The sequence below is a fragment of the Uloborus diversus genome, chromosome 6, assembly GCF_026930045.1.
Source record: "Uloborus diversus isolate 005 chromosome 6, Udiv.v.3.1, whole genome shotgun sequence".
Taxonomy (NCBI): domain Eukaryota; kingdom Metazoa; phylum Arthropoda; class Arachnida; order Araneae; family Uloboridae; genus Uloborus; species Uloborus diversus.
In genome coordinates, this window is record NC_072736.1 from 28,826,503 (window position 1) to 28,839,296 (window position 12,794).

Here is a 12,794-nt window from a genome sequence, read left to right on the forward strand (position 1 = left end):
TCCCATAAATCCTGTATTTCATTAAAAATCCTATACATCATTATTAAAAATAGAAAGAAAAAAAATATACAGTGGCTCCCAAAAGTCTTCGTACACCTACGACCTTCAACGAAATAGGCCCCAATCCATTGGTTAGAATTAATATTTCGGAATAGGTATTTAATTATAAGATCTATGATCAATTTTTAACAAAACTACATGAAAATTTTTTAAAAAATATTAAAACTTGATTTTTTAAAAAATCAAAACCCAAAAAGTTCCGTAAATTTTATCTCACAAAAGTCTTCGTACACTTTATAAAATGTCCATATATATTATTGAATAATCTAAATTTTGATTACGTTATTAATTGGTAGAATATCATACAGTATTCATAACATCTTTTAAACGTCTGGGAATAGATTTCATTCTTTTTCTTTTTTTTCTTCTTTTTTTTTTGCGTAATTTCTGAGTAAGTGTTCAAACACACTTTGAGTCTTACTGTTTCTAGCTCTATTTTCGTTTTAAAGCACTATTTTCGTAATCTAGCCTCCAGAAATCTCTAAATACGTTACATTAAATTAAAATCTGGAGATTGAGGGGGTATTTTCTAAACTTTAGGACAATTTTCGAGGCACTAGACGCAAACGTTGAAAACCGTGTGCTTCTTATCGTTATCTTGATAAAAAACAAAGTTGTTTCCAATAACCAAATTTTTGGTTAAGAGTTCAAAATTGGTTTTTAAAATATTTAAACTAACAGCATGATTCATTATTTCATCAAAAAATTCCAAACTACCAAGTCCTGATGCTGATATGCACCCTCACACAAGAACACCTCCACCGTCCTGATTAACTGATCCAAATAAATTCTTAAGATTAAGTTCCTAATTTTTTCTTCTACTCACAGTGATACAACAATTTAACCAAAAATGTTGAATTAATTTTTATCTGTAAGTAAGACGTGATTCTAAAATGTTTTTACCTTATTTATCACTAGCCGCCTGCGGCGACCAGCCGGTCCGCTTTCTTACGCCATTCGCCTTTCTATGCAAGCAGCCACCTACGGCGGCTGATTGGTTAACCTGTCATTTAAATTTTTACTTCAAGTTTGCCGCCTTCGGTGGCTGTTTAAATAAATTTGGCAGCAGTATTAATCATATATCTCTATCTTTTGTTGTGCCATTCACATTTTTATGCCAAGATTGCCGCCTTCGGCGGCTATCTACCTTTACGATCTTTCTCTAAATTTTCTTATCCATCTCTATTTATTTTAACCTCCCCTCCCATTTCCTAATAAAAACAAAGATCACTCAAAAAAAAAAACATCTTTTTATTTAAGTAGAGCAAAAAAAAAAAAAAAAAGAAAAGTTATCTTCAAAATTCCCCACAGTGTGCAAAAAGTAGCGTTTGACAAAGAAAAAAAAAAATCTCTTATTATTGAATTAAATGTGCATAACTATGAAATGTAACGTAATATAGATGCAGCAAAACGTTCCAGCTTGGGGGGGGGGGGGGGGGGAATGTAAAAAGAAATAAATGCAATCCCTAAATAATACAAAAAAAAAAAAGGAAAGAAAAAAACAAGCTCTGCCGGAAAACACTTGGTCATCACGTCATAAAATGTAGAAGTAAGCTGTATAGTAAAAACAAAAGATAAACATTGTTTGTGATTAAGATTCCATCGTAAATACCGAATCGAAATCCAAGTAGTGACGTCAGAGGCATAAAAGATTGAAGAACGCTTTTTTCGACCGATGCGTGGAAAGACATAATGTGTTCAGCATTAAAAAATTGTTTAAAATTAAAACTATTGCATATTTTTAAGAACTTTTTTCTTCTGAAGAGGGCGAAATGTTTTTACTATTACCAACTTAAATTTTAGAAATAGGGCTTTGATACTTCTCGCAGGATGATATTTAAAAAAAACAAAACCCAGAAAAAATGCAAATTAAAGGTTTTTTGAAAAATTCATAAAAAATACAAAAATTGCTCTATTTTCAAAATTTTTTCATTCATCATATTTAAAATTAAATCTTCTACTTTATAGTGCAAAAAATATTTCTGTGGCGCGATTGGTTCGGGGTCTGTGAGGAAAAAAGTGCAAAAAAACACATAAAACATTAAATAACTTTTTTTCTAATTAAAACATCAAAAATCAAAGCCCGAGGTGCACATCTTCAGCAAAAACTGCACCTGTATACCAAATTTCATCTATCTAGGTCTTACCGTTTTCTCGGGATGCGCGCCACACACACATACACACAAACATCTTATTTTATTATATGTATAGATTGATTTTGCGACGAAAAGCGTAAGCTTTCTGTTTTTTGCAAGACCAAGAAAATTTCTGCGGGAAGAGGTCTCATTTAATCCAACTAATCAGAGAACTTGGAGAACAATTTTAGGTGAAAATTAAATGTAAAATGTTTCTTTTAACTCTTTAGAAACTTTTACAGCACTCAAATGCGTATTTTTCATAAATTTTTTAACTCTAAATCTCCGATCATGTTTTGCCAACTTTGCCGGTTGACCTTTTCTTAACTTGTTTTTGGTTCGATTCCTTTCTCTAAAGCATTTTATCAAGCACTTTACTATACAAACAAATAAATTAACTAATTTAGAGACATTTCAAACCAATTTACCGCTACTGTGGGAAAAAATTCAAATTTTGAATGGTGATTGCGGTTTTTTACGAATACCAGCCATTTTACAGTAATAAACACAATATTAAGGAATAAATAAACAAAAAATTAACGCCAAATGACTTATAAGGGTCAACACTATACAAAAATGTTAATAAAACTGCATATGATAATTTAATCATGAATTTATTCGAAAATATTTGAGTGTACGATGACTTTTGTGGCGTGTCATTTCTCTGTCTCTTTGTTTTCTAACCCATTTCAAAAAGAAGATTTGTCAATAGTTTGAAAAAACCAATGGGTTGTATTTAGAATGACATAGGAATAATGTGAAAAAATATTGGACTTCATATTCGAATTCAGTTTCGAGTTATTTTGGTTTTACTAAAGAATTTCAAAGTGTACGAACACTTTTGGGAGCCACTGTATTTCTATAAACTGTATCTTATATTTCTGCTGTGATGTGGACGCTAATACTCGCGATCGATAAGGAATACGTTCCATTGAAATTTGTTTGAACAACGGGGGCTTGCTTCTATTTATTCAAATAACTTGTAATTTTTTAATCTTCAATCGCATCAGATTAAAATATAAGCCAAATAGTCAGTCCTTTGATCGTTTTCCCTTCATAATCATCCTCACATGGCGACGCTGCATATGGAATGTAGTCGCCATGTTTGGTCATACTCTTTGTTCAAATAATGCAAAAGGAATGTTTTTTTTTTGGAAATATATGCTTGGTAAATGCCAAATTGTATATTACTGGAGGAGGTTTGTAGTTAATTATTTTTATGCCAAAAAAAAAAAAAAAAAAACAATAATCTTAATTATTGAAAAAATTCAAATCATATGTTTATCTAATATTTTTTCTATTCCCTTCGTGCAAATTTTCTTGCAATTAATTCTTTTCATTAAACTAGTTACCTGAAAAGTGCATGTTGATTTTTACTGCCATGGCATTTGCAATGATTTACAAAAAAATTTTAAAGGAATTTGTTGTTGTTTTTTTATTGGAAATTCTTTTTTTTTTTTCACTGTGGGACCATGGTACTGTGTACACTACTGTATTGTTGGTTTAATGATTTTTTTTTCTTATGAAACTTTAAAATGGATGGGATGAACCATTTGCTTGAGGAGCTCCCAACCTTCACCCAATGCCTCTTATATTGACATGATTAATATAATTTATATATCTTGTTAGCATTCCTTTAGCATCACTTTCATAATATTTGTTTCAAAAAATACAAATTGAAATCCCCCCCCCCCACCCCCATTCTCGTACTAGAGCGCTGTTTTCGAAACCCAGTAAAACTGGTGGCCACTAAGTTTTTTGAGTCTACTGGGCATTGACCACTTGAAAATTTTCTGAATCTTGAAGTCTATTCTGATGTTTCAGCTAGTTTAGTTGTACTCAATTTGTGTAACTTTTATTTATTTATTATTTAAAAAAAATATTATTTATTCTTTTATGTTATAATAATAATTTTATGTTTTTTAGTGTACTCGCAAAGGAAGAAAAAGAAGAAAAAAATAAGGATAAAGATGCATTGAAAGAAAAGATAGAAGGATTATCTAATTTGGTTGAAGAATATCAAGCCTTTAAACAGCTAAAAGAAATAGATGTGAAAAACATAACCAAGTGATTAAATTCCTATGCACTCTTAACATTTGCATTAGAAAAATGTTTTTTTTTTTTTTTTTTTTTTTTATTTTACTGCATTTTTACAAAGATGAATGAAATTATATCACATGTTACTTAGTGTTTCATATGGTAGTAGTTGCAAGAAGAACTTGTAAGCTTTGCATAAGACTAGACACTCTGGTAAAGATCAATGCTTCACGCTTTCCCCAGGGAAAAGTAAAAGTGTATATAGCAAAAAAAAAAAAAAACATTTAGGAAACCGTTAACAAGACAGCTTTGGTGGAGGGAGTTTTAGACTGTGTTGAGTCGATAAATCACCAATGCAAATGGCACTCTGCTATGGTGAAAAGCAAGTATTTCTTTCCACTGGAAAAGTTAAAAAGAAATAAATTCGTTTCAAACTTTTTTTTTCTCATTTTTAAGAAGGAAGAGTCATTGGGGACGGAGGGGGGGGGGGAGTCAAAAAGAAAGTAAAACAGAGGAAGTTAGTTATATCAATGACAGGTTGTTTATTAAAATGAAAGGAATAAATTTAGTGCCTTGGCCTCTCCTCCAAATTCACAAAAAATTCTTACAAAATGATTTGTGTTTGTTGCAAAACTTTTTTCTTGTTTGCAAAATTAACAATGAAATGAAATTGGGCATGAGGTGAATGATAGAATAAGGAATGAGAGTCTTAATAACTCTCAAATATGCATAAGAATTTTGAATTTATGCAGTAACATAATGAATATATTTAAATGCATAATTAATTTAATTTATTTTAAAGAAAAATTAAACTGATATCAACATAGGAGCTATCAGGGGTGCCCATCCCCCTCAAGCTCAATGACACAAATCCCCCCCCCCCCCCAAATTTTCTCGCTTTCAAATAGGGTTAAAGATAATACTTTTTTGAGTTCCTAATTCTCAGGCAAATTAAGAGGGGGGGGGGGGGGTGTAACGCTAACTCCTGTCATCTGAATCAAAGTACTGTTGGATTGTTGACATGTTTTACCTCCCAAAACGTAAAATATGGCCCTTGAGTAACACAGTTGAGAGATTTTTTTTTGTTTTTTCAAACATACGAAAAAATACAGAGAGTTGGATTCTCCTTTCTGGTTTGGAATTTAGTCATTACTGCTTGTAAACAATTTGAACCTTGTCGAAAGTATACTATTCAATCAGATAGGGGAATCCGGATGTAACCCCCCCCCCCTGGAAATTTTTTGAAATTGTAGTTATAAAAACAGTTTTAGACGATAATTGGAAAGGTGAGGTCGCCTCGATTGGAAAGATTCGGTGGTCTCTCCCCGGTATTTTTTTCGAAATTCAAATATCAAATGAGCTGATGACTCGCACACTCATCACATGGCTTCCTTTTACGCCAATTTAATGATAATAGCGCCTTGGAGTAAACAAGGAAACACTAAATATTTTCACCCCTAGTTTCTAGCAAACCGAAGCAAAATAACGTTTTACACAGATTTATTTCCCCATTATTGGCAATTCCAATGTGATTCAGTGGTTAACTCTTTAAATATCACCAACATTGGCCAAATTGAAACCAGATTTAAAAATAAAAATTAAAACAAATTTTTCGCCAAGTTGGCGACAAAAATTGGCTGCCAAAAGCTTGGCGATATATCACCAAAGGTTTGACAAATTATAACACCACTTGAATTAGCATTGAAATTAACAATGATTTCCCCCCTAAAAGGTGTAAAAGACCCCCTTAGGAACATCTGAATGCAACCAAAAGGGAAGGTGCACAACTAGACCCCTCTAGGAGTCTATGTACTAAATTTCAACTTTCTAGGACATACCGTTTTTGAGTTATGCGAGATACATAAGTACATACATACGTACATACGAACGTCACGAGATAACTAGTTGTGTTTAACTCGGGGATCGTCAAAATGGATATTTCGGGTCTCTGTACATTTGTAGGTATTTATCCATGTTTGGTCGGCTTGAAAAAAAAAACAACATTCATTCGGGGGTGAGCAAAATAAAAATTAAGGCCGATTTTTTAGTGAAAATTTTTTTGCAAATACAATACTTCCTTTTTTGTGAAAGGAAGTAAAAAGTAACCGTAGATACTCTTTCATTATGTAAGGGAGAGTGGGCGGTTTTGGGGGCTTTGAGATTGAAGTCTAAAAATAGTGATTTCTGGCTATCTATGGTTAGGGGATAGATAGTTTTCTGAAATTAAGGCTCTAAAGTCGCAATTGTAGCCGACCTTTGTGACGTTAGGAAAAGGAGTTTTTGGAAGCACTCCCCAGAAAATTTTTCCAGATTGAAGCCCTGAAAACCAAATTTAAGAAGTTCTGTAATGATTTTGACGAGAGTGTGGGAAGGGAGAAAGGCACTCCACTTAAATTTTCGAACCTGTTGCTTTAGAAACGCAATAATGGTAGATCTTTGGTAATGTTAGTGAAAGGAGAAGTTCGATGGCATTCCCCTGGCAATTTTTCAAAATTGAAACTCCAAAAATGCAATTGTAGATTGTCTTTGATTGTGTCAAGAAGAGGGGAGGATTCAGGAGTTCTCCCCATAAATTTATCAATATTGCAGTTCTGGAAACGCAGTTTTAGATTACTGTTAATGACAAAGAGGGCATTTTTTGGGCGTTACAGTGGATGCACTCTCCTGGAAGTTTACCAAAATTGAAGTTGCATATCCAAAAAAGATGGGTCACAGACAAGTACTCTATGACAGATATTTTTCGGAAATCCTCAAAATTGATTCAACTATTCAGCACACATCGAAATTCAGAACATGAGAATTTTCACGAATCTAATACTTCCTTCTATATACATCTTAGATATAGAAGAAAATATAAATGCTTTAAAGAAAAATAATTAAAATACCTTAAGAACAAACTGTTCTACCTCCAACAGTGAAACCTAACATCTTTGAAAATTTTTATAAAAATCATGTAATGAAATTTAAATGAAGAATGTGAATTTAAAAATGGTAGAAAAAATGAGAGTAAAGTGAAATGAAAAATTCTGCATAAACTTAGGCTAATTTATGAAGAAAATTTATTAATTTTCAAGTGATGTGCTAAAAAATACGTTATTCAAAAACTTCAAAACTAGTTTTTAACAATTTTTTTGGTGCAAATGAATCCATGAAAGGCTAGAGCATATAGTGGTCGAAATTCTTACAAACAATAAATAAATAACAGGGGAAAAACAATTTAAAAACTTTTTATTTTAGCTATTTTTGACCTCCCTCTCATCACTGTTACACGTTCTCATACAGAACTGTGCTGCTTCCAGAAAATCTATATAAATAAAACCAAGAATATATGTGCTTGTATGTATGCATGTACCCTATATAAATTCAGTTTATGTCGGATCTCGACCAAATTTGACATGGAGATTTGAGCATCCAAGAAGGAACATAGATGGATTTTTAAGCAGCAAACGAGTACTGAACCATTTGAATTTTAGTTTCAGGAACTTAAATGGCACAGGGTTCGTACGCCCTTGAAAAACCTTGAAAAGTGCTTGAAAAAAAAAAGTTCATTTTCAAGTGCTTGAAAACCTTGAAAAAGTTTTAAAACCTTGAAAAAGTTTCTTAGTGCTTAAATTCTCTCAAAAATCAACGAATTGTGCTTAGAAGTTTTAAAAAAGTATTTCACCAATGCAATTTTCTGAACATGTGTTCAGTATGCAACATCGCGAAAAATTGCTTCCGTGTTTGGGATTCCAATCCTTTTGCATCTTGTAAATCTTTTGATGTTTTTTACAACCGAAAGATATTTTGACATATGGTACCTTAGATTAGTTTATTTTTGTTTGATTTCATTAATTAACAAAGAAATTAATTTTTAAACCATGACAACATTGAACTTACTCGGGTTTCGCGGAAAATTGCTCTTGTGTTTGAAATTTCAATCTTTTTGCATCCTGCAAATATTTAAATATTTTGGCAAATCAAATGTTAGTTTCGCATATGCTACCTTAGATTAGTATATTTTTTGTTTAATTTTAATAAAAAACAAATAAATTTATTTCATGGGAAACATGCCACGTCGAACGAACTCAGACTTTGCGAAAAATTGCTTCTCGTGTTTGAAATTTCAATCTTTTTGCATATTGCAAATATTTAAATATATTCACTAATCGGATGTAATTTTCATATTTGCTACCGTAGATTAGCATATTTTATGTTTAATTTCGGTAAAATATAAGTTTATTTTATGGGAAACATGACAACATTAAACTTAACTCAACTTCGCGAAAATTTGCTTCCCTTGTTCGAGATTTCAATCCTTTTGCATTTTGTAAATATTTTTATATTTTTGGCAATTAGTAGTTATTTTGACACTGCTACATCTGATTAGCCTATTTTATTTTTTATTTTAATAACTAAAGAGTTAAAGAATTTATTACCTTGGTCTTGTTTAATTATTTGCTTATTTATTTTTGCAATTTTGAATCATTATCTTTACCTAATTTTTGGTCATAACAGATTTTTTTTAAAAAAATTTAAATTTCAGCAGTTGAGCACCTAACAAATTAACTTGAAGTTTGTATTTTAAATATAAAGTTGATTTATATAATTTTATTTATAAGTACATCATTTTTTTATGTGTGCTAAAATAAGGTGTATAACAGGGGTGGTTGTGTTATGATTATTCACTTGAAATCCAATAGTGTTCGTTTTTATGCTTTTACCTCCGTATATCTCCAATTTTCCCCTTTTCCTCAAATATTCAAAATTACTACTTTATTAAGGTTGTGGATACTTGGAGCTTACTGAAAGAGGCTTTAATCAGCAAAGGGGTAGATAGCTTAAGGAGGGTCATTCATCTTCATTTGGATCTAATAAATTGACCAGTACCAGCCTAGCTAGGCCCAGTGCCTGTTGCTGGTTATCAACAGACACTGGGCATGGTATTTCTATGCAGAATATTTTGACTTAAACTATTTTATGAATTGTATGCATAGCAAAAGTTATTGTTGTACATATGTATATTCAAGCAATAGGGGTCTTAGTTTTAAAAATTATTCCCCCCCCCCTCGCCCCATTTTGCTCTTTGAAACTTTCAGGTAATGAACCTGAATATTATTGCCTTTCTAAATTTAAATTCTAATTTCAACAATAACCCATTTTTTCCCAAAATAAAACTACTTTTGTCATAATATATGTCAAATTCTTGTGAATCTTTTCAATTTCGAAATATGGCTCTATAAATCTGAACTTGCACATTTATTCTCTATTGCAAGTTAATCAATGAAAGCTGAATAGGCTCAAGTTTGCATTCAGAGTATTTATCACTGCTTAAGCTGCTTTTGTATATTTCGAGGTGTAGAGACTGGACTGTGGACTTCATAAACTTTTCTTACTTCCTAATTTTTAAATTTACTCGAGGACAGTTGAAATGCCTTATTGGCTGAACAGCTAATAAATACATACGAATAATTGATTTGCATACTTATAAATGGTTTGCAAACCTAATATTTTTAGAACTTAATAGTGCAAACTGAAATAACTTTCTGGGTAGTGTTTTTGTCCTAAACGCCCTTATATTGTAATAAACCACTGTATAGATATTGGAAATAAATGTTGGAACCGGGCGGGGGGGAGTGACTTCAAAAACTCCTCTCTGGCAATGCCATTGAACTTGGGTATTTTAGTTTCTTCCCATAAAAGTTAAAAGCAGTTATGAAAGGTTTTTTTAATTTGCTGATTCTAGAAAATATACAAACCTCTGACTGCTGCAAGCTTTGAAAAACCTCAAAATTAAACCTCTTGGTATCTGCTTCTCTTTATGACCAAACTTTTCAAACATTTTCAGAAAAACTTTCAACGCAGTAGATGTTTCATCAAAGCGTCTCTTGTTGTAGAAAAAGCATTTTTGTTTTAATATACTTTTTTGTATTATTGCCTTATTTCCATGTGTTTGTAGTAAATGAAATCTGCATACAATATTTTTAGTACAAATTTATGATATTGCCTTGAAAACAAAATTTTTTACCTTGAAAAGTACTTGAAAAGTGCTTGAATTTTTTTCTGCCTAAAGGGTATGAACCCTGTGGCATTAAAAGGCTCTTTCTACCTGAAATAGTTATCTGATCGGTTCGATTTTAGTCTAATTCAAAAGCCCGCAAAATAACCCCTTAAGTAGAATAACTTCCCTTGGATTTCAAAACCATCAACAAGACTGTAAAATCAACAAGAGAAAAGTTATACGCATTTTTAAGTAAAGGAACATCAATATCAAATCGGAAATTTATCGTCTACTGTGAGCTCAGTTTTGATTATCGTCAATAAAATCATTGAGAAGAAAGATCTGCTGCCATTTTTATTCTCGACTGTGAGCAAATAAAATTCTTTCTTTTGTTTTGAGACTTTTCCTCTAATCGGGGGAGTTGAAAATTTTCCTTTCTGGTTACTTTTCCTGCGATTAGTCTGAAATTTTACAGTTTTTTTTTTGTTCAAGCCTGATTGTTAAACACGCATCACTTGACCTTACTTTTATTTTCGAAGTAGATCTTGCACAGCCAGGCGATGCAGCCAATTTATGATAAACTAGCAGTACCCGCAAGGCGATGCCTGTACTCGGAATTTAAAGAAAGTCCTTTGAATAAAAAGATTTCACTCCTCCCCCCCTCTTCTCACTTCTGATGTGAAATTATCATTTTTCTTCAACTAAAATGCATACACACCTTTTCAAAACAATTCTATTAAAGTCATTTTGGAATTTAAAATTATTCGCCAAAACACATAAAAAGATAACAGTAGCTATAAAACTCAAAACAATCCTTCAACTGTATAGTATAGTTCATTGCTTAAAGCGACAAGCAATCACTATACCGTAACCCTGCCCTTTAGCGAGTGAAGCGAGTTTTTTCTTTTGCAATTTAATCGTCAAATAAACAATACTGAAACAAAAATGTCATAAAGAACAACCATAATTGAATAATACGACAAATCAAATTATTTACTTACGATAAGTAACTATCTTCAACCTTAAGAACAAAGACAAGGATTGAAGAAATAAGGAAAACAAAACCCTACAGAAAAATCCTCGATGAGTTAACTTACCCCACCATCTACTAGGAATTCATAGAATTAAACTTTCCCTGCCATCTATTAGGAATTCATAGAATTAAACAATTATTTAAACATTTAATTTGCAATTAAAAATATTTTAATCAATCTGATTAAAAAAATAGCCTATAGCCTTCCTCAATAAATGGAGTATTCAACACAAAGAATTATTCAATTGAATCTAGTAATTCCTGAGTTAGCGCATTCCAACAAACACTGACTCCATCCCGTCTTGATGATCCCTTTATTGAGAAAGAGATACAGCTAATAAATTTTGGAATGAGTATGTCAAAAAGGTGTTATTTATGCATGTATTTCTTGTTGAATAAGTGCGTGAATGTGTTGTGTGTGCTTTTTCAATCTATTTTACAGCTATAATTTTATATATTCAAAGTTTACAGTAACGTGACCAGCCTGTCTGCCTGAAGAAATTTGACTTTTGATAAAAATTTGGGGGAATATGATCCATGGCGCAGGCTGCGCCATTGAAAAAAATTAGGGGGGGGGGGGGTAATTTGAAAAGATTTTGATCTGATTTGGGGGGAAGGTTTTTTTTTTTTTTTTTTGTAGCATATGAATGGATGAGGGGGTATGGGCACCCGCAAAAAATGTTGAGTCGGCCCCTGGATAAATGACCCCTGGCCGAGCAATGAAGCTGAACCAGGAGAGTTAAGTCTTTGGCTTACATTATAAAACTGGAGAGTAATTTTTGTTTCTGAGGGAAAAAGAAATATAATTTCATGTCAGATTAGTAAACCCCATTGGAAAAAATGGGAAAACAAATTTCTCCTCCAAAATTTCCATTTTTCTTCCAATCTTTCCCATTTCTGGAGTTGATGTTAAATGATAGTGCTTTTTTATTTGTTTGATGTTATATATTTTTTTTTGGGGGGGGGATGATATAATATTTGCCATTGAATATTTAAATTTTCATTTCTTATGCAGTGAATATGATAGCCATTCAAAAAGAGTTGAAGATTTAAAGCAACAGTTCAAAAAATTTGAGCGGGACGATGTCACTTGTAGAGAAAATGTAAAGAACGCCAAGGAAAAGTTTAAGAAACTTGTCAAAGCCATAGATGCAGAACAAGAAAAAGTATGTATCACTTCTGTTGAAACACTAAAATTGTTTGTTCCTTTTGTTTTCACAGGATTGATACGGTTCATGGAAATCCCGGAAAGTCATGGAGGAAAAAAAAAAAACAAATTTCTGATCTGAAAAACCATGGAGAATTAGTATACTTTCATTAAAATTCATGGAAGTATGTTTAAAGTCATGGGAAAATGTCCTGGGCAAAGCAAAAGCAACAGTAGCTAAAAGAGCAGTAGAAATCTTAAGTTTTTTAACTGTATTTCATATGGAAGCTGTTTAAAGCTAAAAAATTGAATAATCCTAAAAACATCTGAATTTTGAAATCCCATTGTATCTGTTTCTGTAACAGCTACCCACTTTTTTTTAAATATGATTTTACTGCTTAG

General features: G+C 31.9%; 1 protein-coding gene across 1 annotated transcript in view; it reads left to right on the forward strand.

The window, feature by feature from the left end:
* LOC129223752 (structural maintenance of chromosomes protein 4-like) overlaps positions 1-12,794 on the forward strand; it is a gene marked incomplete in the record, with an annotated part of 101,968 nt that overhangs the window by 17,795 nt on the left and 71,379 nt on the right. The window contains 2 exon segments of the mRNA XM_054858112.1: positions 4,122-4,262; positions 12,261-12,411. Of these exon segments, the coding sequence (XP_054714087.1) occupies positions 4,122-4,262; positions 12,261-12,411 (292 nt within the window).